The sequence below is a fragment of the Nakaseomyces glabratus genome, chromosome A, assembly GCF_010111755.1.
Source record: "Nakaseomyces glabratus chromosome A, complete sequence".
NCBI classification, from domain to species: Eukaryota; Fungi; Ascomycota; class Saccharomycetes; order Saccharomycetales; family Saccharomycetaceae; genus Nakaseomyces; species Nakaseomyces glabratus.
The window spans coordinates 434173-460672 of record NC_088951.1 but is presented as its reverse complement, the minus strand read 5'-3'; the positions used below and the strand labels follow the sequence as shown (position 1 = coordinate 460672).

Genomic DNA, 26500 nt, shown 5'->3' with positions numbered 1-26500 from the left:
TTCTAGAGGGAAGACAAGCTCCATTAGTGGCCCCCCACCACCCGACATGGAACAGAGAAGACGGTCCCCACAAAACCTGAACAACGTCCAAAGGGAACACCGGATCTTTTTTCAAAATGTGATCATGCCGAAACGGGAAAAAGAAATTTTCAAAACATTTTTACAAATATAATCCTAAATGGTGTACGGATGTTGAAGAAGATGGCCAAACGCAAAAAAACAGTCACAAATACATATCCAAATTCCGTTCAATGGCACATTATAACTTTGAGACACCCTCTCCACCACTATCACACATTGGTAACGACCTTTTTGCTAATTGTAGTAACGTACTGTGCAAGCAAGTGAGAGCTCTATTAGGATGAACAAGTCAGGATAACCGGAACTAAGACCAGACACCCATCGCAAAAATAGTCGAGCTATACAATGATATTCCTGTACTGGGGGGAAAGGATTCCCTCAGAATAGAGTGCAGGGATCTCGGGATCCTATACTAATTCTTGCGATGAGCTTGACCAAAAAAAATAGAAAAATAATCTTTGAATACTGAAATTAATCAGCCTAAAAACTGTCAAAATACGATGATTATTAATAAGGTTTCTCAAAGTTTTGTATATAAGATCTAGTTACTAACTACAAGGTATTTTTAATTCTGAAATCAAACATAGAAGTAAAGACTTCAACAATAATAATGTCCACTTATGACCAGATAGAGATTGAAGATATGACTTTCCATCCGGATAGTCAGATGTTTACATATCCATGTCCATGTGGTGATAGGTTCCAAATATTGCTGGATGATATGTTTGATGGTGAGGCTATTGCTGTGTGTCCTAGCTGCTCTCTTATGATAGATGTCATATTCGAGAAGGAAGACCTCGATGAGTACTACGAAGAAGCAGGTATAGCTCCCCCACAACCTATTGCTGCTGCTGCTTAAACCGCTCTCTCCATGAAATTAATGGATGTATCGATTTTACGCTCCTTCAAACATGAAATATATGCTTTGTGAATCATACGATAATTGTGATTTATTAAACTCTTGTCCTATTGTGGAGAAAAGAGCTGAAAATAATATAACGATAATGGAAATAAGCTTACGAAATGAGAAGTATCCGAGAATTCTGATCAGTAACTAAGGCTTTATACCAAGGGCAGAAAACAAAACAATAATCTATGTACTAAACTCAACCTAAATGGAAGCAACTAGGTAAATCATTCAAACAAGCTCACACGAACAGGTCAAGTATTAGGCTCGCCCACTAATACCAATCAACTGGCAGCTCCTTTTTTGCTGTTCTTGGATGAGATTTGATAGTACCAAAAAACTGGCTCAAAAACAACGCTGGCGTCTCCAGACAACCTTCCCCGTAATTAATATTTATAGTAAAATAATAAGAATAATAGCAACGATTAAATGTTATCATCTCTCGATAAAGTTTGCAATATCTATACTAAGAACGAATTATGATGTATCTCAAATTGCCATGAAATGGCAACATTTATTGAAGGCTCCTACTAAAGCTAGTGCTTGGCCCCCCTTTACATATTATACATAAAAAAAAAGATCATTAACTTTGAGGAATGTCATTATTCAATAAATAAATTAATTTAATATAGTAACTAACCTTTCATAAAACCGAATAGTTTTGATTTACGTCTTGAAGATTTGTTCTTTTTTTCCTTATCATTCTCTTTATCGATAATGACATCAGTTTTATTTTTCTTTGTATCTTCATTTGTAACCGATCTTCCTGTTTCAATAACTTCCCCTGAGCTTGGTGTATCTTCTTCTTCTTCTTCCTTTATTATGGTTGGTGGTCTTGTTCTTAGCCAGTCATCATATTCAATTAACTTATTGATATTTGTATCGTGATCAACACTTATTCCTTCTTTTTGCGACTCCTGATAAAATAGTACATAAGCGGTAGTCATAGTATCCTTATCTCCCGTATATTGCAATACTGCTTGTTCACTAATGGCTTCTACAGTTTCGTCATCAAATAGCAGCCAACCAAACTTTTCATTTTTACACAGAGAGATATAATGACCATGTTGAGGGCCACCTCCCATATGCACAACAATTCCTGATAATTCATAGTTTTTAGAGATTGATGGATTGAAGGTAGATGACACTTTTAAATCCAAGGGATAACTCACTTTGTCAAACAGTTTAATATTAGAGTTTTGCTGTTCGGAATACTTAAACCGCTTTAAATGCAGTGCCAAGGTCTTAGGCAGTTGTTTCAAACCCACAACTCGTTCAGCTTCTTGTAAACCGCAGCATTCATCACAATAAAATTTATTAGGACCATGAAGCATTTCCTTCTGGTGGAAGCTTTCAAGGATTTCCTGAATATCAATGTCAACATTTTCTTGAACTTCTATAGGGAAATCTAAGAATGGCTCATCTCTAGCTGTGGTATTATCACATGTCAAACATTTTATTCTATTAGTCAACGTTCCCTGAAATATATCAGAAACAAAATTCTTGACTGTACCACTATTTCTTCTCCCTTGAGAACTATCGTATATTTTTGAATTCAGAGCATTTTTATTTTGTTTATCTAGAAAGTCGCTGATTTCGTTGAGTAAAAATATTAGAAATTCGTGGGCATCTTGATGCATCATTGAGCTGAATAAAACATTTTCCCTCTTTAGCATTTCTATGAATGCCGATGGCGTCACCACACCAGTAAGATATGAATGCTCCGTAATGCATTCAAAAATGTCCTTCAAACCATTATAAAGGTTTGATTCCGCGGAACTGTCAATTTGATGATCAACATTCACAATTGGACCGTTAATAAGTGCTGACTTTTTCCTTTGTTCATTTGTTAGATGTTCTGACTTTAAATGAATATTGTTTTGCAATATTTGATCACTGTTTTCTGCTGAGTATAACTTAGGATAATTCCGGCCGACAATCACCCTCTTACTATGATGCTTATCGATATTTGGTTGTCCTTCAACTGTCAAATCAGGATGATCTGTTGAATGTTTTCTAGGAACCCAGCTTTCACGCCTATGGCTATCTCCATTATCATTAATTTCAGTGTTAGGAATGTCGTTACTAATACTTGCATTAGTTGTACCTACGTTAATTTCAGAATTAGATCTCATTTTTACTGCATCATGATTCAAACTATTGGTGGAACTTTTTGTCGACAAATTAATTGGTAGCGGTCTTTCTGTTTGTTGGGAAGCTTTGTCTTCTAAGAGGTTACTTTGTGAAGATGTCACAGCTGAGAAAGTAGACTTTATAAATGAAGAACTCTTTTTCGGTACTTCCTGGGTTGGTCGTGGTTCAAAATGTTCAGGTAAAAACATTCTGGGCTTTAATCCAGGCATTTCTAATTTCCTGGATTTGCCGCTTTTTGGTTGTCCCAATGGGTATCGTAACATATCATTTCGGAATTCGGGTAGATTATATAAACATTGCAAAACTGAATTGCAGTAGCAAGTATTGCCAAAGTTCTCATATCCGAATATCTTATTTGAACCATCTCCATAGGGCGTTAATTCTGTCCGTTCTGTATTTAAAATTGGATTGTGTAGATGTTCGCTAGGAAGACTCTCATTCGAGGAATTAGTGGTATTGAAGCCCCCATTCAATTTTTGCAACTGTGTGCCAACATCTTGCGGCTCAACGATATTTAATTTCAGATTAGGTCCTTGTGCATTACCGAAGGAATCCTTTCTAGCGTCATTGTTGTTATTTACACGAAGCCTGTCATTATTGGATTCCGGCAAGCTGGGACTGCTTCTCATAGCATTATTTGGGGCTGATCGTGTGATTGTCGGCGTGCTGCCTTTCTTGTTACCTACATTCAAGTGGTTGTTACCTTTCAAAGGCGTAACTGGAGCTGAGGATCCACCAGCGGAGCCCTTCGAGCTTTGTTTCTTCTTGGAAGACGGTAGCCACTTTTTCAACATGCTTTGTCAATGTAGGGGGGTTGTGGTATAATCAATATCAAAATAAGCGGTTTGTGTAGCAGAAAATTTTGTTACGCTAGATAATTCTGTGATAAACCCTGTATCTTTGTGGTGTCCCGGTGCGAGTTTTGTAAAATATAGTAATGTATTCTTGAAATAGTTGAGTAAAAACACCAGAATGTGATAAAAAAAAGGGGAAGTAGTATTTCTCCAGATAATCCCAAAAGACCCCGGACAATAAAAGAGTTGCTAGCAATAGCACTTCTTAATGTTTCTGTAATACCAGATCAATGTATTAAGCTTGAACTTATATCTCCCTTTTACTTGCAGAAGCTCTCCTCCTGGATAAAGAGAAGGGAACCTCAAGACCAAAGAAAATAGAATGAAATCACGGACTGAACAGTAAGTCTATATCGGCTAACTTAGTGGATAGCATGGACAAACACAGGCACAGTAACGCCCATTGTTCCTTTAGAAAGTAAATGATTATAGAATGCCATTATGAGAATAGTAATGGGGGCGGAGGCTTGAGAGAGCTCATTTACGCATGAGATCATCTGAACGAAGGAACAGGGCCAGAAAAAGGTCCTTACAGGGGTCCCACGGAACGTTCAGCATTAACGGTCGTTTCTCTTGCACAGATGAATCCACAGACAAATGCAATATGGAAGAAGGGTCCTGCTGTGCGGGTGTTTGTCAGCCCCACTTCCAACAAGATTCCTTCAATGTTATTCCATACATGGTGGGTCCAGTGAAATGACGTAGGGAGCAATTCTGTGATTTACGTATTTTTGATGTCCTCTGCATTGGTGGGGGGGATGGAGGGAGAGGTTTTTTGTTGCACAGATAGGGCTGCAGGACTCGGGGGGAGGGAGATTGTATAAAGCTTCTTTAGCATTCTGAGTTCTCAGTGAAGCATATAGTCAGCATTGCGTAGATAACAAAAGAATATAAGTTAGTGTTTAGATTATAAGTAAATACATATTTTGTGGTTGGATTAATATAGATATGTTGTACTCGATGTTGCCAATAAATAATGTTTTTCGGTGTTTCTTAAGAGCCTTCTTTTACAATTTTTTTTAGAGGGCAAACTTTAGCCATTCATAGAAACAAAAATGGAGACCATAAAAAATAAAAATATTGTAGAATAAAATTAAAATATAACAACTGGGAGTAAAATGGAGTGCCTCCCATGGGTTCTTGCCTTGGCTAAGATAATAAATAAGTAGTCCTTTTTACTTGTTCATTAGAACTTAGGTTCCATGTTCATGTCCAGCCAACCGAAGAAATCGTCGTTACCGAGATTACCTTCAATCCAGCCAGCGCTTTGCTGTTGAAAGAAATCGGAAAGTTGGTTCAGTTGTAGACGACTGTTGGCTGATGGAATGTCATTCTTGTTGTTCTTGTTTGGACCGCTTGTAGGATTGCTAGCGAAATTGCCCCATTGCGCAATATTCGCAAAATCCTTGAAGCTCTTACCATTCTTCGGTATCTCGGGCAGAGATGCCAAACTGGAACCAGTAGTTCTTGGATTTTGGGTAGGTGGGAAACTGGCTTGTCTCTCCATCATGAAATCATTCGGTGGGTTAACCCCTTGCTGAGTAGAAGAGTTTACGTCACCTTTGTTGCCGAAATCTTGCCTGTCTGATGGTGCGATTGTTGCCATAGCACTGTTTGGTCTATCTGGTATATCCTCAGGTCTGATTATTGAGTCAATCATGCGAGGATAAATAGCACCATCTCCATTCACTGGGGCAATATTCTGCAATGAGAACAAATTGTCCATATCTAGGCTACCATTTTCATCCAGCATAGCCAGTGGTATGCCATTAATAGCAACAGCACCCCCATCATTATTGCTGTTGCTTTCAGCTTGTCTTAGGGCACTTCTGGTTGGTACAAGAGTGGTTACAGTTGTACCATTAGGTGTTGTTTTAGTAACCGTTTTGAAATCCTCTTTAGAAATCTGGTTGTATAACGGTAGTGGATATAATTTGCTAGCGGGAATATGATATGATTGTTTGCTGCCATCTTTTTCATGACTCTTCTTTACGTCCTCTAGAACTTGACGGTTGTATTCAGGGTCCACTTCTCTTCTTCTAGCTTCATGCACACACCAAACAAGATCGTAAAACAACGAACCAGTCATATGTGATCTCATTCTGGATATAATACCAGCTTCCTCTACTAATACTTCTGGATGTGTTATCAGTACAAAGTTCAACTTCTCCAGCATACTTGCAGTTCTGGAGATGTCGTTCTCTACAACAGTTGCCCAAGCTGATAGCTGATTCCTGTAACATCTATGAATGGTAACTATCGACTGTCTCGCAGATTCGAAACATTTATCAGACAGAGCTGGACTTAGCTGCAGCTTGAATAATATCAGAGAGGCGTATGATGCACTTTGTCTTATATAAATTGGTAATTCTATCAATTGTTGGTCCTTTAATAATTGTGTTAACAGTGTAACAATCTTAGTTGCAGCTGTATATGCCGGGTTCACATATACAAGCTGATCTTGTGCAGGTGTTCCAGGAAGAAAAGCAAAACAGTAAATCATCAAACGGATATACAAGTAATAAATATTAACAACATCATCTGTGTCAAATTTATATGTTGTATTAAGCTCTTCCAGCTCCTTATCAAGTACGGACAAAGCATCTGACCTATAGGAAGGTTCCATCAAACCGTCTGGACTTGTAACACTTGTTCCCATAATATTACATAACTTTCCTTGAAAGTCTGCAAGGATCAGCATTTGTTTAAATCTCTTTGGTAAAGTCATCTTGTTATCGGATATTTCATTAGCATGGCCATTTGTTTCCTTTGCTTTTCCCTTGTTTGATTCTTTGCTGGTAATTTCACTTGTCTTATCCACATTGTCCTCATATATTTCTGCCTTTTTGGCTTTCTCAGTTAGATAGTCAGGTTTAGAGTTTGGTGGTAAACCCAAAATACTCGACCAGCAGTTTTCAGAAAAGAAAATACCCAGCCATGTTCTTGTACGCCATTTTTCAGCATCGGGCATAGATGTTTGCGTTCTGGTAAATTCATATATGAATTCACCTCTGTGAAGACCTAGCTGATACGAAAGTGATTTGGCCAACCCAACAAACCTATATGAACAATCATCGAGAACCTTTTGATTTGGTAATGGCCAATTGCACAAGATTAATAATGCCTGTGAAATGTGGGTTGATCTTGGAGTTCTAATCCAACAAGTTTCGATTGCCAACTGCTTTATAAGGGTTGATAGTTTCATGTATAAAGTTGGTTCAGGTTCTGACATAGAGGCAGTTAACATGACAGTCCAAAACAATAATTGAGACTGACCGAATAACTCAGTTGCGGAGTTCGAGGACATTATAGGAAAATATGGGAGGTATTTTGTTAAGAATGTAGAATGTAATTCATCTGCTTTGTTTATCGATAAGCGAATGTCTCCCAAAACAAACTCATCAATGTTGGCTTGTGGTGATGGCAAAGGATCCATTGTTGTGGTCGTCGCAATTATAGGAGACTTTTTAGCCCCTACTTGCCCTGCTTGTTGCAATCCAATATCGTTGTTAATCATTCCATGAGAGGTTGCCCCATTTGGAACCAAGGGCGAAAGAGGTCGGCTAGTAGATGGGCTCCCTGTCGTTGAAGAATTTCTATGAAAAGCCATTTGGAGTAGCCCAGAGTTGATTTGAGCTTTGGAGGAATTGTTAGTTGGTGTAGAATCATTTAAAATTGGAGGTAAAATTGGTTTATTTACAGATGTTGTATATTTCGTTCCAATGATGTCGTTACGGTTCATGTTCATCGCTTGTGTTGGCACAGCGTTCCCGCTTGCAGTTGGTGATTTCGTATCTTGACTTACTAGTGGGTGATCACCAGCCAAATAAGTTTGAACACTTATCTTGGTATTCGGTGATGAGTTACTATTCGTTTCGTGATTTGGCGTTAAGGCATGATTAACTGATGGAGAGTTGGTGTTTATCTCAGACTTTCCTTCCTGGTAATAGCCAGGAGGGTTAGTGTTTAGTACTCTCAATATATCTTGGCCTTCTTTATGGTTTGCTAATGCCTTGGCAATAAGCCCATCATTTCTGATTAAGTAACTTACTTTATATTTTAGCTCGTCAACTTCATGCGCTAGCATTTGCATCATGGATCCTTTCTTCGGCCTAAATTGTGGATTGATTTCACAGTGAAATCCATTCTTAGCACACCTAGTACAAGGGGCAGGAAAATTCTGGCTAGCGTCACATTTAATCTTATGTTGTCTGCAATGTGTGCATGAAGTCACAGGACGGTGTGTAGTTCCTAGATTTGCTCCATTAGAAGACATAGATCCATTCATATGTTGTGATAGCACAGTAGAGGTCGACGTCACGCTATGGTTGTCATCCGGCGAACTGATTTTGCTTGTAGACTCCTTTTTAACTTTCTTCTTTTGGCCAGATTCTTCACTTTTTGAAGCTCTCTTAGTAGCTTTCTTGGTGGTGGACTGCTTACCACCACCATCTGGATGATCATTACTGGCTGCTGTACTCATGTCCCCCAAGCGGTTGTGTAAGTTATAAATAACAATATAGGATTTGGGTATCGGCTTTAATTTTTTTTTTTTATTTCTCAGTTGAAATATCTTTTTAAGCAAATATTGATCTATGGACTAATCTTTCATCAAGCCCCGATTTCCCTGTTATTTTATTAGATTATGAGCCAGTACTTAACTGCTTTATGCTTCTTCTATTTAGCAAACTCTATTGTCTTGTTAGATGTAGGGAAAAATGCAACCGTCTCTTGAAAGGAAGTTCCTGAGATGAGATTGCCCTCTTCAAAGTGATTCCAAAGAAACAGAAATCCCTTGTGCCCCTCGTTGTCATCGATCCCATCCAAATGAAGTTCAAGGAGGACTCTCTCAGTCTCCCTTCCCCTCGTCCCCCGGATTTCCCTTTGGTGATAAATTTTTCACTCAATTTTCCTTTTTTTTTGACAGCGATAGATGCGATTATGTCAATTTAATTAATAGTCATCGGTGTTATAGCCAATAGCTGGACAGTAAGTTTTGGGTAATTCTGAATATTTGAATATATATTATGTATTCTGTATGGTGCATGGCGAAGCTTGCGTGTACTTATACTTTTAAAAAAGAAGTGTAAGATGGGATGGCTCTTATTTCAACTTTGTGTAACGTAGGTAGGACTTGACTGTCTTGAAGTCACCGAACTTCTCAGAGGCTTCTGCGTCAGAGACCTTTGGTGGGATGATCACATCGTCGTTTGGAGACCAGTTGCCTGGTGTAACCACGCCGTGCTTGTCTGCGGTTTGCAAGGCATCGATTACTCTTAGCACTTCAGCAGTGTTTCTGCCGACTTGCGATGGGTAAGTGAAGATGACTCTGATCTTCTTAGCTGGATCAATGACATAGACGGATCTCACGGTGGTCAGGGAACCATCATTGATATTGCCGAACCCTTCTTCATCGCACATGTCATACAAGAAGGCAACGTGTCTCTTGGTGTCGGCGATGATAGGGAAACCGAACTTATCAATGCCATTTATCTCTTCAATGTCCTTAATCCACTTGCGGTGAGATTCAGCATCTTCGACAGATAGTCCAAGCAACTTGACGCCTCTCTTGTCGAATTGTGGTTTCATCTTGGCGAAAGCTCCCATCTCAGTGGTACAGACAGGCGTGAAGTCAGCTGGGTGGGAAAATAGAATACCCCAGGAGTCTCCCAAGTAGTCATACAAGTTGATCTTACCATGAGATGTGTCAGCATCAAAGTTTGGTGCGCTGGAGTTGATTCTCAATCTTGGCTGGTCTGCTTGCTTGTAGTTGGTCTTCTCGGAGTAGAATCTATAGTTGGCACAGGCAAATCTCTGTGCGTTCAATCTGGTAGAGACTGGAACTCTTGCCATGTTTCTGGCATACTGGCGCATGAATGTAGACATGTTTTATCGTTCTTGGAGAAGTTTCAGTAGTTATACGTAGCTAAGTCACTAAGGCTGTATCGTTTAATAAATAAAGATAAGGCCAAGGCTCACAAATATACGTTAACTACCTATCCTACCAAAAGATACAAAATTGAGTAAGTCCAATGGCAATGGACGCTTTACGGTATGCTACTACGATAAGCACATAGATAGTGAAGAGTATAGTTGGTTGCCCCCCCCCCTCATCCTTAGCTATGCAGCTGTGACTTGGCATCCCCTCGATATCACTCATCTCATTTGTCGGACTTAGCTGGTGATGAGATACAGGAGGGCTCATCACGAAGAGAATCATGTGATGATACCTTGGTGTACCTGTGCTTTGCGCTACATGCTATAAACTATAAATATATCTATGGTATCTAATAATTTGTTTTCCACAGACAGCACTATTGGAACTTCTTGCAATCGTCATTATCGGAAATCTCATTGATATACAATTATAAATATATATGTAGCCGTTGAAACAGGATAACGGATGTCTATACTATATGAAAGTTATCCATGCCTGTGATGACGAGGGGGCGGGAATCATGGTGTATTAGGGTAGCAAGGAGGATCACATAATTATGCAATCTTTCTTATTCTTTTTTTTCTTCTTCTCCTTGCTGTTCTGTTCCTGGGAATGTGAGGGAAGTTCCTTGTTTAAATGATCCTCCTCTGATTTAAACTGTGTGTTTTGAATTACGCGTATATCATTTTGTGGAGTGGATCTGTGTAGTCGGCCTGTGTTGTTGGAAGCTTTGCCATTTGCACTTTGCTTACTGATGGCGGGCGATTGTTCTGCACTGTTTGGAGCGGAGAAATAATTTATCTGAGGAGTAGGTAAACTTCCATAATTGTCATTTGATTTGGATAAGTTATGTCGTCCTCCATCTAAATCGTCTCGACTATTAGTGTTGAACTCATTGTTAAATGTTGATTCTTGTGGTTTATACTCGGGTTCATCATCCATCTTTGCAAACAAATTTAGGGTATTTACACTTCTTGACTTCTGATGGCCTTTCTTAAATGTTGAGGTAACGTCATCTTTTGATTTCGAATTCATTTTATTTATCGCACGTTTGTCATTATTGGCTGCAGCTCTTGCATACCATTTCCAGGCAATCTCAGCGTTCTTTTCACATCCTTTACCATGCTCGTAAAAATAGCCCAATGTATATTGAGCTTTTGGGTATTTAAGGTTGGCAGCTCTAAGAGCCCACTCGAATGCCTCATTTTCGTCTTTATCAAATGCAGGCTCAGCACCTACTAAATACCATGCGCACAGACCCAGCATTGCAACTGGATCACCTTTTAATGCAGCTTGTGTATAATAATGCACAGATAAACTAGTATCTTGGGGTAAGAATTCGTCACCTGTTTCGTACCTTTGTCCCAATAACGTACAAGAAGGAACATGGCCTAATGTTGCAGCCTGCACGTAAAGTTCAAGCGCGTATTTATTATCAGGAATAAGAATATCTAAAAAGCCAACCTCGTAGATCTTCGCAAGTTCATATGGTGCGGCACATGTCAGCTCATTTGCTCTAGCTGCTGCTCTCGATAGCCACTTAATACCATTCTGTTTTGTGTTAACATCAGATGGTAGCCCCATCCGACCATAAAATGAGTAAACACCAAGTTTATACATAGCTGAAGGATGGTTTCTGCTAGCAGCAAATTTTAAAAAGTTCAAGGCTTTTCTTGCGTCTCTGGTAGTACCTAGTCCTTCTTCTAGACAATGTGCAGTTCTGTAGGCACTTTCCACATGGCCATGTTTGGCAGCAGCCTGAAATAGAGTATATGCCTCTTTGTTATCTTTCTTACCAAATGCTCCGGATGCTAATGCATCACCTAGTAAATATTGAGCATCTACATACCCTTTTGTACTGAGTTTCTTTAAGTAATGGTGTGCATCCTTTAGGAACTTTTTCTTCAATTCTGCAGCGTCTTCATCCTTTCCAGTAGAGTTCATACATTCGGGATCCATTGTGAGGGCAGTTTGTAACATATACTGAGCGTACTGGAATAAAACGTTAGGGTCTTTTGATTTCTTGACATTTTCTCTGTACATTTCGATAGTTTTCAATCTAGGGACTAATGGGTTGGTGTCTGGGTCATTGTTTCCACTACTCAGGTATTGACTCACTACTTTGTGTGACAGGTCAGCCACGGATTCGTTGGTGAACGTTAGTTGTGTGTCATGACTACCATTCAGCAGGTACATATGTGACAAATCCACAGACTTTGATCGTATTTTTCTTACGTTGTTACCACTCAAGCTAGTTGAACTCATATTCCTTGCTCCGCTTGATATTGTGGAGTTGAATGACTGATCGAAGTTATTGTCTTCAGCTGCGACGTTGTTAGAGCTGCTATATTCTTCATCGTCATCAAACAGTTCTGGTCTCCTCGGTAGAGAAGATGATGTCGATATTATATCGTCTTTTATCTTACTTATGTCGATGCCAAGCGACTGTCCGCTGTTATCAAAGCTGGTTCTCGAACCATACTCCCCAAGTTGTTGACGGTATGGGTGGCTCATTTTTCCTGCTTCCTGCTATTAACGTCCTGGGTAAATGACTTTCTATGAGTACCAAGTCTTTTTGCTGTAACGCTACTGATGTGATGAGCTATACTTTTCTCCCAGTTTCGGTGGGCTTATTACTTTTTCTTTCGAAGTCCTGTTAACACTCTCTCAAAGACACAAAGTTCAATAATATCTTTTTATGGTCTGTTGGTAGATAAGTTATAGAGGCAATAGATATACTGAATATAACTCGAAGTATAATCTTATTAGTATACGGCAAGAGAATAGAGCGATGAGCTTGTGTTGTGTGTCAGCAGAGTGAGATTGTGGGTGAAATCACAGGCTCGCGAGCAAAACCTAAGGGCCCTTACGGGATTACCCCCAGGTGGGCTAATACTGGGAGGACACCAGAGACTATGCTCTTGGTATTGTACTGGCAGGCAATATGGATAATTTTTACATTCTATGCTATATATAAACTTCCAGACGCGTAAAAGCTATTAATATATTTATCTACTTTTTTTTCTTGCACAGAAGGCCACGTAGCACTAACTTCTTATCTTCTCACCCATCCCACAGACAAGGCCGCAGTCCACCAGCACAAATGAAGGTTCTTCCCATCTTGAACTTTCGCGTTTCTTTGTGTAAAGTGATACATCACATGACGTATACATATGGTTTGCAGCGGTGGGTATGAATCTGGTAATAGCGTTTTGATATTGTGCTATCTGTATATTTCTTTTGTTAGTGTTTCAATCTGTTGTTATCGGTTTGTTCTGTTGGCTTGGTATTGATTTTGAATTGTCTGTTGCTAGTGCTTTACGTCCGAAGTTGTATCATAGGTTTTATTTTAGTATTTTTATTATGAATTGGTAATACATATAATTTGTGAAATTCATTGGAATGTTATTATTTACAGGTAGAGCGTTTGATTCCATCAGTTATGGCTACTGTTTTTTTTCACATTTATTTACCTTCTCTTTTCTTTAACTCTCTGTCCAGGATCATCTTCAGGATAGCGTCCTCACCGTATTCTTCTTCCTCGATCTTCCTCCATTTGGATTCGAGCTTGTCTCTTTTCAACTTGTTCTCCTGGATAGCCTTCTTTTTGGTCTCGGCACTGGCCTGCTTCAAACACTGTGTTAGGGCATCCTTCTCATTATTACATAGTCCAAGCATACGCTTGTAGTACTCCTTCTGATGACATTTGTCAAGAGCTTCAATATAGTCTAGGCATGCTGTTTTAGATGAAATGATCAGCTCCCTTGATAAATACCACATGGAACGTATGAGTTACACCATTGGCAGTATCCAAAAGAAAAGCTTATTTATCTGTGTTGTTAGTAAAATCTGCACTGGAACTTCCGAATCTGAAATAAATAGGCAACTCCTGTACATACAATGAAACCTCTGAGCCTCTAGTTGTGGATGCATGTTAGGTCAATACTTGAGTACACTGTGTCTGCGTGTCAAACTTTAGGGTCCCCAGCTATATTGTGCTCTATAGTTTCTCGATGACTGTCCTTCCTTTAAATCCCTGAGATGAGCTCCTCGGTGATGAAAAAAGTGCGAATGTTGACGATTATAAGTGACATAGTGAAGTAGAGTCACGCTATGGCCGATAACTACATCAGCTCATAGCGATATATACACTATTACAGTGACCAAAGAGATAAGTGACAATATCTGTTCCTGAACTTTGTAACAACAATGGTTGAACAGCAGGTACCGCTGCGGTATCAAGACAGAAGGAAAACGGAAATGCTCCGTTTCTTCGGGGCCACAATGGTGACGCTTGTGAGCTGTCGGTTGTTGATGGGTAAAGTAGCCCCCAAGAAAGTTGATAGCTCTTTGTTAAGACGGACTAATTTTATGAGCAATCATAAACCTTTCACTGGGACCACAAGCGAGAAAACAGGGAAAGACATATCGATGGGACTGCTCTACACCACAGGTATGATAACAGGGCTGATCTCCATGGGTATAACTGGTTCCTGTTGGAATAACGATATAACCACGGTTGATGAGTTTAGAGAACGGTTTAGACTCGATAAGGAATACCTTAATGATTAAAAAGGACGAAAAAAAACCCACTGCGGTAGGTAAATCATTCCATAGCATGTATATAATAACTCTCAAGAATACTGTACTATAAATATATATCAATAGCCATCAGCATAACAGTAACCATCTCATTGTAAGGGACTAGTTGATTATAAGTTGCTCATTGCCTATACCCTCACGTGACACTCATCGGCTTTTACTTGCACCGGGGACTCTTCGTGCAATTGGGCTGGGGATAAAGAAGTTGCCTCCCTAACTATAACTTTGTGAGCCGGTAGCATTGATGGATCAGTCGCTATTATTGCTGAGTATAACCAGATCAATTGCTATATCAGTGGCATTGCATCAAAAAAAAAGAATACCAAAGAACTCCCAGTCAAGGCGACACAGGAAATTAGCCTGTAGAAGAAACCATGTCCGATTCTGATAAAGTCATTCAGCAGTTCATGACATTGACCGATAGGTCTATTGATGTCGCCAGAGAGTATCTGGAGCAGTACGACAACGATTTGGGTGGTGCATTGAATGCTTACTATGCTTCGCAGATGGAATCTGAGGAGGAGCAAAGGGAGAACGATGAGAGATGGGGTCCTACACGTGAATCGCCAAGACCAAGCTCAGCGGAAGGGACCAGCAGTAGAGCACTTTCTCAATCTTCCGAGCCAGTTAAATATGATAGTAAGAAGAACAGTAAATTCATGAGTTTCTCCCAAATGGTAAAGAGCAACGGTGGGAGTGGTGACGACGATGACGATGATGATAAGAGAAATACCTTCGCCGGTGGTGAAGTATCTGGACTGGAGGTAACTGATCCTAACGACTCAAACAACATTATCAAGGACCTGTTGGAGAAAGCCAAGAGAGGTGGTGAGAGTCTTTCGCAAGAAGAATCAGAGAACAAGAGAAGCGCACAGCATTTCATAGGTAAAGGATACAGATTGGGGTCTTCCGTAGGCGAAACGAACCAAGTTGTTGAAGATAACACTGAAAGTGGCAGAAGGACACCTGAGCGTGTAACCAGAGATATAACATTCTGGAAGGAAGGTTTTCAAGTTGGCGAAGGTGAATTGTACAGGTATGACGACCCTGCCAACAGTTTTTACTTGAATGAATTGAACCAAGGTAGGGCACCTTTGAAATTATTGAATGTAGAGTTTGGACAAGAGGTCGATGTTAATGTTCATAAGAAACTTGATGAATCATATAAGCCTCCAAAGAGGAAGATAGAGGGATTCCATGGTAGAGGACAGAGATTAGGATCTCCTGTGCCTGGTGATGCTCCAGAACCCGCTGTGGCAACTGCAACACAGGCTGTTCCAAAGACAGAGACTAAAGCAGAAAAAACAGAGGAAGTACCAAAAGGTGACTCTTCTATTCAAATAAGGTATGCTAGTGGGAAAAGGGAAATTTTCCGTTGTAATGCAACCGACAGTGTGAGATCTCTATATGAATATGTTTCAAGCAACACTACCGACAAATCAAGACAATTCACATTAAACCATGCTTTCCCAGTCAAGCCGATTGAGAATTCTGATATCTCTGTCGAGGAGGCTGGCCTGGTGAATGCTGTCGTTGTCCAAAGATGGAAATAATGCATGATAGGCACTTTACCTTTTTTATAGTCCAAAAAAATGGTATAATTGTAAACTCGATTTGCACAAATAGTAAATATTGTTATTTCTTTACTTTTAAAAGATATATTAATTACAGAAGAACAAATCACAAGCTTCTATTTTATAAAATGAGACTAGGTACTTTAGTACAGTTTCAACTCACCAGTGATCTGATCCAAGACTGCTTTAGGAGCAGGGCCAAGACCTAGTACGGTGGCGCTTCCTGCTGCAATTTGAGTTCTACCAGCATCGTGGATGACAGCAGCATTAACACCCAAGGAAATGGCCATTGCGTATAGTTCATCCATTTTCTCCTTGTCAGGGCATTTCAATGTAATCTTGGCTTGACCGTGTCTTAGCCACCTCTTTGTTAGTTCTGGGTTGTATGACATTTTGTTTGGATCAGTAGCTATCAAACGGAAGCATGATAGCGCTGCGTGGGCACATTGAGCGGCAACTTTACCCTTTTGCATACCAAGATCTTGACGGATTACAAGAGCCATTCTTACTTCACCTGGTATATCGTTTAGGGAAAGAGACTCGATTTCCTCGTCACTTAGCTCGCCTTCGTCGTAATCCTCATCGTCAGTCTCTTCCTCGTCTTCGCTTTCAGCATTTGCAGTTGCCTCAGCAGTTTCTTTACATTTCTTCAATATCTCATCCTTAGTTGGTTTTCTGTTCTCTTTCTTCTTGCGACTTAGTAAGTCGCCATTGCTCAAGGTGCCTAAATAGTAACCAGTCGCCAAAGAAGCTACAGCAATGCCGAAAAATGATGGTATTATATTGCTCCCCATGATTCGCACCAATTATTCACTCTGGTGTTGCCCTTAAGAAAAGCACAGGGACTATAGTACGCAGATCAAACATAAAAAGTGTCTGTTAACTGTACTCGTTTGTATTATTTTTGGCAATTATTTTGGCAAAGCTCATCGCATCGCTTCTCTGCCTTGCAAAAAAAGATTGTGAAGAAGAGTCATGGGAGCAACACTAGTACTGTGTTAAAGAGTATACATTTCTACTTTATAAATGGTGTATGTGGGTTCACAGTGGTGTGGGGCTCATATTCCTGATCTCGATCTTGATGTTGTTCTACTTGACATCGATCTTATCTGTAACCATAACTATTACATCATTCTTGGTAACAAAAACAGCAGTAGAGTCAAGATAGGTGTGCAACAAAACCTACCATATATGTTAGTTGTTAGGTGCCCAACATCCTAGTGATATACACAGTTGGTGATAGTACAGGAAGAGGTCCAGCCCATTAACCTTGGGATCGCCTCTATTATAAATCCTGTAGAGCCTCTGTAAGGTGTACTACACACACACGTATGGATAACGAACGCATAGCAGAGTGCTCCAACATAAACTGATGGGCAGAAAGGTTTTACACAAAGAAAAGAGATGCCAATTACATTTCTTCGGGGGAGGAGGGAGTAGGGAGAGTGTGCAATTGCCTGAGGGGTTGGGCAGAGATGGTTCCCATGTGAAGTCCAGATGGGGTGTGGGTCTGCCTTGTGTGCTTATCTTGCACTAGAGAAGCTTTCTGTAAATCACTTCTCTCGAGGCAACCTTCTAGAGTCACAGCAGACGTTGTCCTTATTTATAACCTCTACTAATTTGTTGATTTAATTGCTCTGAAATTTCAAAGGGCATTTCATCAACTACTGAGCATTGCTATTAGATAACTGCGGAATAGATTGAGATTAGGATCTACAGACGCCTATTTGTATATTATCTGGCAACCCTAGCTAGTCCTTTTGATTTTTTGCTTCGAATAGTATTAGGCCTCGCATAGACTCTAGCTGGAAAAGGTGCTAAACCCCGAAACAAGTTGTTGTCACCCCCATAAAGAACTCCCAACTATTCTTCGCCCAATTGGATTAATTATAAAGACTCGGTGTGTTATTTCAAGTCTATTATAAGGTTACGCTATATTATCTGATAGACCAAATTCATTGCAAAGAAACTATTTACAGTAAGTCATGGGGCAAATTCTTTCGAACCCAGTCATTGATAAAGAGACAGAGTCTGGTAGCGACAAATGGACAGCATATGCTGTCTGTGCTATGCAAGGATGGCGTATGTCGATGGAGGATACGCATATCGCCCAATTAAACTTGAACGCCGATGAATCATCTGGCCATGTGGCTCTATACAGTGTGTTTGACGGCCATGGGGGTTCCTACGTGGCTAACTTCTGCGGTGAACGTATGGAGAAGATAGTCAAGTCTCAGAAGAGCTATGAAACTGGTGATCTTGCTCAGGTTTTAACGGATGCCTACTTGGCTGCTGATGAACAGCTGGCAACGCAGTCTTCCATTAGTGATGACCATAGTGGCTGTACCGCCACCTCTGTTCTAATCTCAAAGGAAAAGGGTGTAATTATCTGCGGTAATGCTGGTGACAGTAGAACAGTGTTATCGTCTGGTGGTCTTGCAAAAGCATTATCATTTGATCACAAACCTACTCTTCCGGGTGAAACTGCAAGAATTACAGCAGCTAATGGTTTCGTTCAAATGAGTAGAGTAAACGGTAACTTGGCATTATCGCGTGCCATTGGTGACTTTGAATACAAGTCCAATCCAAAGCTTTTACCTCATGAGCAAATGGTCACATGTGTCCCAGATGTAATTGAACACAAGCTAGACTTTGAGAATGATGAGTTCGTTATTTTGGCTTGTGATGGTATCTGGGATTGTCTGTCCTCTCAAGAGTGTGTCGATATGGTACACTATGGTATTCAAAAAACGGAGTTATCCTTGCTAGAGATTACATCGCGAATCGTCGACATTTGTTGTGCGCCAAGCACAGAAGGCTCTGGTATTGGTTGTGACAATATGAGTATTATTGTTGTAGCTTTATTGAAAGACTCTGAAACATTGGAGCAATGGTTTGAGCGCATGCGGGCAAAGAATTACTCTTATTCGACTACTTTTGAACAAAAGAGAAAGGAGGTTTTCTCATTCTATAATTTCGCAAAGAATCAAGAAACAGGTGATGAAGATGTTTTTGCTATTACGGCTCCTAGATCAGCACCTGGTTCAAAATTGAATGGAAACCAAGAGAGAGGGGTAACAGCTAAGGGACCAGTGGATACGTCAAAAAATGGCAAGTCACCTGGAGTCATAGACTTTACCTCGCTGGAATCGTTACTCGAGGCAGGTATCAAAATCAGCCAAAGTCCAAATAATGTTCAGCATTTTCAAGGCTCTGCACTTGCGGATATGTTAGCATCGTTGAGCGAAGCTGCTGCTGGAGAAACCAGTCCAAGTGAAAAGAACGATGATATTGAGTTTACGGAAAGCACACATGCCAACCCTGAAGAATCAATTGGCCACTAATCTTACCGATCTATGTGTCAATAATAAAAATCAATGCATTATTCCATCCTGTAATATTGATGTTTCCTTTCTGGAAAGGAAACTACATAGTCTGATCGATTTTGAAAATCGTTACCATTGCCTTTCAAATCCTGTAATATAATTAATATTATTTTATTGAGGACGGCAAGCCTTGTGTAAATATAAGCGAGCTGTCTTTAATGATATTACAATCCATAAGCACAATCTATATATGAATTTTAAGAAAATACTTCTAGTTTAAGCATGGATCCTATGTTCAAACAATTTCAAATCAGATTTACAATCCTTGTATATATTTTACAGTCTATATGTCTATCTTTACAGTCCATATATATTATTACAATCCATATATGTCACAAGAGTTTTCCCATGCTCGTTCAGCTACTTCTTCCACAGGGAGCTCCTTTATATTAGCTATCACTACAGCTACTTGTTCCATGTTGCAAGGTTCGTTTCTCGATTTTACGAGCACGTTAGTTTCGTCCTTCCTCAAGCATTCGTCTAGTTTCTCCTTCTTGACATGCTTGTACCGTGAGCCATCATAGCCTTGGAGGTAAGCGCTTGATGCGTGAGAAGGTCTGATTTCACACCATGGTGCGTCAGTCTCCAGCAACAGTCTCTCGAGAGGCAGTTGTCTCACGGACTCAATGTTTGTTTGGTCTCTCAAGGAGCAGCCGTTGATGCCTATGTAGCAATTTGGGGAGAGGGCCAGGAGTTCTTTCATGTCTTCGAGGGAGTCAGTGAACGAGTGCACTACGAATTTCACCGTCGGGTCCAGTTTGTAGTAAGTGCTGCCGTGCTTTATGTTTCTATGTGGGGCGATTTGGATCCAGTTGAAAGTGTCCTCGGTGTCGGTGAACCCGTTGATGAATTTCCTTAGGATGCTGATGAAGTCAGCGGCGCAGTTGCGCATGTGCAGGAAGAGTGGTTTAGATGGGGCGGCCATGCATGCGATCTTCAGTTGTTCCTCGAAGAAGAGCATCTGCATCTCCTTTGAGCTGTAGTTGAGTCTGTCGTAGTCGAGCCCTATTTCGCCGACTGCTCGAAAGTGCGGGTCGTGCATGGCCTTCTCTTGCAAGAGGTGCAGCTCTCTGAGTTTCGGCACCGCCAGTTGCGGGTTCTCTATAACCTGTCTGTACAGGCGGTCGTTGTGGTCTGAGTCGTTTGAGGCCTCGTGTATGTTGAATGCACCGTCCATGGTATGCGCCATGAACTCATTGACCGTGCATGGGTGCACGCCTACGGTGTAGAACAGTTTCATCTGTATGTGGTCCTTGTGTGAGAGCCGTTTCACCAGGCTGATGGCGTCGATTGAGCCCTCGATGGAGGACCCCGTAACCATAGAGGCGTGCACTCCAGCGTCGTAAGCCCTGTGCAAGAGCTCGTACGTATCTGGTTCGTGCTTCTGCTTGCCTCTGTAGACCCCAAAGAACATGGGGTCAGTGAGGTTCAGCGCGATGTCATAGAACCGCATCCTCCTGGCAATTGACATCGTGTGGGTAGGGGAGTTGCAGACCAAGGGTTAGTGCTTTGTGTATGAGCAGAGAAACCTTTATCTATGGGCAGAGGAACCTTTATCCAGCAGATGAATAACGGCGGAGGTGCCCTCCGCAGCAGCACCGCACAGAGAAAGAAGAGAGAGAGAGAGAGGTACATCCTGGGGAGTATAGATATGATCACGTGATGTATACATCACGTGATCCATATCACACATTACAAATACAACCACCTGACCCCCACACGTACAAGACGTACAAACACCTGACCCCCACACGTACAAGACGTACAAACACCTGACCTCCACACGTACAAAACGCACATACCCCGCGGAGCTCCGAAAGCGAGAAGACGTGGCTCCCCCCCCCCCCCACCGGCCCTCCTAAGTGACAAGTTGGAGGGGGGGCAGAGGGACAGAGATAGAGGCGCAGGGGCTTTGACAGGGGTGTCCCGATTAGGAAAGGTGTGTCGAGAAGCACAGAGAGTGCAGTGCAGAGCTGTGTGCCAGTGCTGTCTGGCAGGCTAAGAGGGCTAAAGGCTAGGAGGACCAGGCTCTTGGGAGGGTTACTGCGGACGTAAGTCCTTATCTTGCGTCCTCTAGAAGTGAAAAAATATTTTGCGATGAGGTTGACAAGCGAAAAGTGAAAAAAAAAAAAAATGATGCTCATCGCATCGCTATGGGAAAGGAAAAAAATAGTATAAGAGAGCGGGATTGCTGTTTTGCTTGGGAGCTGGGGTGACTACGGAACAGTGGCATGACTAAATGATTTCGGCGCTGATGATGGATGTCGGCGAGAAGCACGGGGAGAGCGAGAGCGAGAGCGATGGGGTTGCTGCGATCAGAGACAAGAGTGCTGCTGCGGCGTCGATATCGACGCCGCTTAGCAGCAACAACAACTCTGATGTTGGATCGCCCGAGCTGGATAAAGTAGGTTCCGATGGCGTGCCTGAGCCGAACTCAGTGTCAAACTCGGTGTCAAACTCGGTGTCAAACTCGGTGTCAGATTCTGTGTCAAACTCGGTGTCAAATTCTGTGTCAAACTCATCGAACTCGGCGTCCGCGTCGCAGGATAATGCGAATGCCAAGAACCCGTCGTCGTGGGACCCCGAGGACGATATACTGCTGAGACACTTGAAAGAGATTAAGAACCTGGGCTGGAAGGAGATCGCGCTGTACTTCGAGAACAGGACGCCCAACGCGTGCCAGTTCCGCTGGAGGCGGCTGAAGTCAGGAAACCTGAAGTCTAACAAGACTGCGACGGTGGACATCTCGGAGTACAACGTGGTGGTGAAGAGACTCTCCGAGATCGAGAACGCTCAGCTCAGCAGAAGCGCCTCAGAGCAGCCATTTAGACCCCCAGTGGATAATAACGATAAGCTGGCCAATAACATTCCTGTAAGTTATCCCGGGTCTGCTAACGGAAACGGAACTCCCTTGGGTTCCGAGATGGATACGAAGCTGAACAAAGTAGTATCGGGCGCCAGCCCTGCTCCTGTTGCTGCTACTGCTATGTTGACTTCTTCTAGCCACGGGTCGGTGACCCCAAACGGCACTAACGGCACTCAAAAGGGGAAAAGGGCAAGCTTGCACTTCCCCATTATTCCTCTCTCGAGAAGAACATCAGTGGCTACCATTCCTAGTAACGCCATATCGGGTTCCACGCAGTCTATTACAGGCTCTGTGACGCCCGGTTCCACTCAGAGAAGTCATACATCGTTAGCGAAAAATAAGTTCCCAAAGGCAAGGTCTTACTCTCATACGTTGGGACCATCACCACAGTTACATTCATTGAAAGGTATCAAATTTAAAGAGACGAAGACCAGAGAATCACATGGTAGCGCAATTAATGATGATATTGAGAACGAAAACTTCGGTTTCATTCCAAAGATAATAGTAAAATCTAGAAGGAACTCGTTTACACACCCACCTATGCCTGTAGGGAATAGCACAAATAGCTCAGCAAATACAAAATACAACCCTGGTCCTTCAGGCTTATCAATTTCTCCACCATCAACTTTTAACGGTGGCTCTGGTGGGCAGTACCTTCAAAATGCATCCTTTTCTTCGAACTTAGCCAATGCTTTGAATACAACATTGATTACTTCGAAGTCCAGGAAAAATTCATTTTCAGTAAACTCTAGAAGGTCGTCATTCAACATTTCTAGTACTTCAAACTCTAGAAGGCCTTCTATAATATCGGCACCGAACTCTATAACGAATAATTTTGTTATAAATCATAGTAACTCCGCCAGTAATTTACATGCAGCCCCAAAGATGCAACGGAAAAACTCAAACGTGAAAAGAGAAGCCACAAGTTCACAGTCTCTTAACACAATTAGCTCACCTAATGGTAAGACTTCTACAGAGAATGGGACATATGAGAACTCATATAACACTTTCAAGGTTCAATACATGGATAATCCAGTTGGTCATAGTTCTGCCTTTCAAAAGAAAGCTATGGACTATGCTTCTCATTCTTTAGATGGGATGGAACCTAAGGACGAAGGTGTTACTAGTTGTAGTAATAATAGTGGTAATAATTCCAGATTCATGCCTTGGTCTTTGGAAGAAGACCAATTATTGACAGAAAACAAACTCAGGAATCTATCACTCATGGAATTATCTATTCTACTACCGAATAGATCAGAAAATGAAATCAAATGGCGTTTAGATACATTCTCGCGTAATTACCTGTGACAACACGGTTTGAGGATTTAACAAGAGAAAATAACAAAGTCTGGCTGGCTAGATAGCTTACATTATTGCATATATCGTATATCATGGTTATTATTAATCAATCATTAAATGTTTCATGTCATGAGTTTATAGTTTTTTATAGTTTCTGTGCAAAAGTTAATTGCATGATGCACAAATGTACTTTTTATGAATAATTAGATGGAATAAAAACTTTTATATACTATTAACAGTTTTGATGTTCATATCACATCCTCCTCAGTTGTCTTTTCTGTCTTGAGGTAGTAAGATCTATCAATTCGTCTCTATCGTCATCCAATGCATCATCTAACCCAGAAGCATGCCTTCGCGGAAATCTTCTGACTGGTATTGTCTCATCTGTATTTTCCTCCTCAGAAGACACCACTAAAGATGATGAATCAGAAGATATGACTTTCTCGTTAATATCCTCCTCATCGTAATCATTGTCGTCAGGGTCGCTTTCTTCAGTTTCTAATACTACTGAAGTATCATCCATTTCTTGGTTTTCATAAGGGAGTACATCTTCGGTCTCAGCAGACATCAAGGATTCCTTTCGAGTAGTTTTTGAAGAAAGAAGAGAGGGAGCTTTACGTGCAGTAGTATCCTTTTTATCAACAGGCCTTGGATCTTGATATGCAATCTCCCAACTCTGTTGCAACATGTTGTTTTTGCCAACAGATAGTTTTCTCTTCTTAATATTGTCTATTGTCAGAATTTCTAAGTCCCTTGGATCTTCGATATCATCAGTCATAAACTTCTTCACCATGGTTATATGGCTACCAAAGAAGTCAACTGGATTGTTCTGGAAATTCGGCTCACTGGATATACTTGTTTTACGATCTTCTGGCAAACTGGGGGGTTCTACCATTCCTAACGCATTTACACCACCTGATGGGCCATATATTAGTGGCTTCCAAATTAAGTTTTCTGGTTTTAATGACTGATAGCCCTTTCTTAGCCAGTTTTCACGAATGGCCTTGATTCTATTCCAAGAATCGATTTTAATACAGTACGATGTGGTATTTTGATTAGGATCCGGACACCTGTAAAATACGCCTAACTCTTCAAGGCCAAGTATAACATCAGTTGGAAGCATTCCGGTTAGATTTGCTAGATCCTCTATAGAGACCAGAGGAAATTTATCATCACTCTCACTATCTTCCAAATTAAGTTCATTCTTCAAATAAAGAAGTGTTTCAGCACATTTTAACTTCCAGAAATTTCTATAAGTAATAAGGCCTAGATCAGATAACGGTTTCTCAGGAGTGCCCTGTGAAAATTCTCTTTTAGAGAGTAAATATGAAAAATCCATCAAGAAATGGCCATATCCACGTCTCTGATAGAGAGGTAAAGTAATAATACAACTTAAATTGTACCCAGATGAGTTTAGTTTTTCTTTGCTAAAATAGCCAACGAAGTGATTTTTCACTGTTCTTCCATCCTCAGATACTTCTCGTTCAGTCAACACATAAAACACAAATGGCTCTACATCATAGTAAAGAGTCTTGGAATTAAGGAACAATTTAGCTAGTAGACATAAATTTTGGCAGTAGACAACGTTTTCTCTGCCATCTATTTCCCAGACGGAGACATTCTCATCTCTGTAAATTTCATTACCTGGGGGTCTATGGTCCTTGCATTTCAGTGTGTGTCTATAATATACAAAACGTGAATTCATGTACTTCAGGCAATATTCACAGACGTAAAGTATTTTATTTTTATTGAATTCCTCGGGATATGGGGCTGTGTACCATGTCTTGACTTCTGAATCTCTTATGTATACATATTCTATTGTCTTTGGATTTTCTTTTACAGCTTTCACGTTCTTTAATTTCTTATTCGGTGGTTGACTGGTATCGTTATCATTTATATCATGATTCCCTAAAAGAACATTACCATTGTAAAATGCAGCTGTAGATGATTCTAGGAATAATCTCCTGAAGAACTCACGATCAGTTGATGAAGGGATTGTTCGATGAGTGCTGTAATTCTTTTTGCCTACAACAACTCCTCTGTATGGGATATCGTCGTCTACCTCCGGTATTTGGAGTGCATCACTATCACCGTTCGGATCAAACTCTCGGATAGATGCCTCAGAGTCTTTGATAGCATTTTCTGATCTAACCTCCAATAATCTCTTAAAATTCAAAAGTTTTTTCGAATCATATCTAATTTTTAAGGGACCTAGTTTTCTCGCATTGTTCTCGAAAACTTCTTCATGAATTTCAACATTCGGATTTGTCGATAGATTGGTTGTTATGGATGCAACATTGGTTCCACCATTTGTCATATGGGTTGCACCCAGATCATTAATGGTATTGTAATCATATCGTTGCGGTTGTGACGGGAGTTGATCTGGTTTTCGACTTCGTGTGGCTCGATTCATTTATAGAAGTTATAGGCAACTTCGTATCGCTTATAACTGTTAGATTTCCTGTTGTTTTGCTGGTAAAGTATCGTAATTGCTTCCTATAGTGGACTCCGATTATCGTTTTGATAGGTCATTAAAATCTTTACTGTCTAGCTTTGTGGTGTTAATATCTTTTATTAAACTTTAAGTTTAATTATCTGTTGGTTCTCTTTTGCAATTCCTTCCTATGGAACTGTAGCGCTATAATTTGATATAGCTTATGATTGTAGTGCAGATTCGGTGGCACGGTGTATGCATACGCTAACTATTATGTCCTCTACCCAATATACATCATAGTTAAGGTGTAATCCACTTGTTTACCTTGTGATCAATTCAGGCTCAATGAAGAAATGCAGCGTATTCAGTGATGTGACTGAACTGCAACAATAAGCTCTGACTTAA

At 40.7% G+C, this 26500-nt stretch overlaps 13 protein-coding genes across 13 annotated transcripts; 5 read left to right on the top strand and 8 right to left on the bottom strand.

Annotated features, from left to right (window-relative positions):
- Positions 1–691: 691 nt before the first annotated feature.
- Positions 692–940, top strand: KTI11 (Kti11p; the record flags this gene model as incomplete). Its single annotated transcript, XM_444963.1, has 1 exon — positions 692–940. One exon carries the CDS (start codon positions 692–694, stop codon positions 938–940), a length of 249 nt encoding a protein of 82 aa, XP_444963.1.
- Positions 941–1623: 683 nt separating this feature from the next.
- Positions 1624–3936, bottom strand: UBP13 (ubiquitin-specific protease UBP13; the record flags this gene model as incomplete). Its single annotated transcript, XM_444962.1, has 1 exon — positions 1624–3936. The coding sequence occupies one exon, from the start codon at positions 3934–3936 to the stop codon at positions 1624–1626; it is 2313 nt and encodes a 770-aa protein (XP_444962.1).
- A 1246-nt stretch (positions 3937–5182) lies between these two features.
- On the bottom strand, positions 5183–8479 carry SEF1 (Sef1p; the record flags this gene model as incomplete). Its single annotated transcript, XM_444961.1, has 1 exon — positions 5183–8479. The coding sequence occupies one exon, from the start codon at positions 8477–8479 to the stop codon at positions 5183–5185; it is 3297 nt and encodes a 1098-aa protein (XP_444961.1).
- Positions 8480–9099: 620 nt separating this feature from the next.
- On the bottom strand, positions 9100–9882 carry PRX1 (thioredoxin peroxidase PRX1; the record flags this gene model as incomplete). The annotated part of the gene is made up of 1 exon (XM_444960.1): positions 9100–9882. One exon carries the CDS (start codon positions 9880–9882, stop codon positions 9100–9102), a length of 783 nt encoding a protein of 260 aa, XP_444960.1.
- A 598-nt stretch (positions 9883–10480) lies between these two features.
- On the bottom strand, positions 10481–12448 carry SKT5 (Skt5p; the record flags this gene model as incomplete). Its single annotated transcript, XM_444959.1, has 1 exon — positions 10481–12448. One exon carries the CDS (start codon positions 12446–12448, stop codon positions 10481–10483), a length of 1968 nt encoding a protein of 655 aa, XP_444959.1.
- A 951-nt stretch (positions 12449–13399) lies between these two features.
- Positions 13400–13867, bottom strand: CMC2 (Cmc2p; the record flags this gene model as incomplete). Its single annotated transcript, XM_444958.2, has 2 exons — positions 13400–13671; positions 13834–13867. 2 exons carry the CDS (start codon positions 13865–13867, stop codon positions 13400–13402), a joined length of 306 nt encoding a protein of 101 aa, XP_444958.2.
- A 276-nt stretch (positions 13868–14143) lies between these two features.
- IAI11 (Iai11p) lies at positions 14144–14506 on the top strand (the record flags this gene model as incomplete). The annotated part of the gene is made up of 1 exon (XM_444957.1): positions 14144–14506. One exon carries the CDS (start codon positions 14144–14146, stop codon positions 14504–14506), a length of 363 nt encoding a protein of 120 aa, XP_444957.1.
- A 404-nt stretch (positions 14507–14910) lies between these two features.
- On the top strand, positions 14911–16089 carry SHP1 (protein phosphatase regulator SHP1; the record flags this gene model as incomplete). Its single annotated transcript, XM_444956.1, has 1 exon — positions 14911–16089. The coding sequence occupies one exon, from the start codon at positions 14911–14913 to the stop codon at positions 16087–16089; it is 1179 nt and encodes a 392-aa protein (XP_444956.1).
- A 164-nt stretch (positions 16090–16253) lies between these two features.
- Positions 16254–16904, bottom strand: PTH2 (aminoacyl-tRNA hydrolase; the record flags this gene model as incomplete). Its single annotated transcript, XM_444955.1, has 1 exon — positions 16254–16904. The coding sequence occupies one exon, from the start codon at positions 16902–16904 to the stop codon at positions 16254–16256; it is 651 nt and encodes a 216-aa protein (XP_444955.1).
- A 1191-nt stretch (positions 16905–18095) lies between these two features.
- On the top strand, positions 18096–19454 carry PTC3 (type 2C protein phosphatase PTC3; the record flags this gene model as incomplete). Its single annotated transcript, XM_444954.1, has 1 exon — positions 18096–19454. One exon carries the CDS (start codon positions 18096–18098, stop codon positions 19452–19454), a length of 1359 nt encoding a protein of 452 aa, XP_444954.1.
- A 358-nt stretch (positions 19455–19812) lies between these two features.
- Positions 19813–20967, bottom strand: GVI51_A04125 (3'-5'-exodeoxyribonuclease; the record flags this gene model as incomplete). The annotated part of the gene is made up of 1 exon (XM_444953.1): positions 19813–20967. One exon carries the CDS (start codon positions 20965–20967, stop codon positions 19813–19815), a length of 1155 nt encoding a protein of 384 aa, XP_444953.1.
- A 768-nt stretch (positions 20968–21735) lies between these two features.
- TOD6 (Tod6p) lies at positions 21736–23670 on the top strand (the record flags this gene model as incomplete). Its single annotated transcript, XM_444952.1, has 1 exon — positions 21736–23670. The coding sequence occupies one exon, from the start codon at positions 21736–21738 to the stop codon at positions 23668–23670; it is 1935 nt and encodes a 644-aa protein (XP_444952.1).
- A 244-nt stretch (positions 23671–23914) lies between these two features.
- SAS3 (histone acetyltransferase) lies at positions 23915–26074 on the bottom strand (the record flags this gene model as incomplete). The annotated part of the gene is made up of 1 exon (XM_444951.1): positions 23915–26074. One exon carries the CDS (start codon positions 26072–26074, stop codon positions 23915–23917), a length of 2160 nt encoding a protein of 719 aa, XP_444951.1.
- Between the last annotated feature and the right edge of the window lie 426 nt (positions 26075–26500).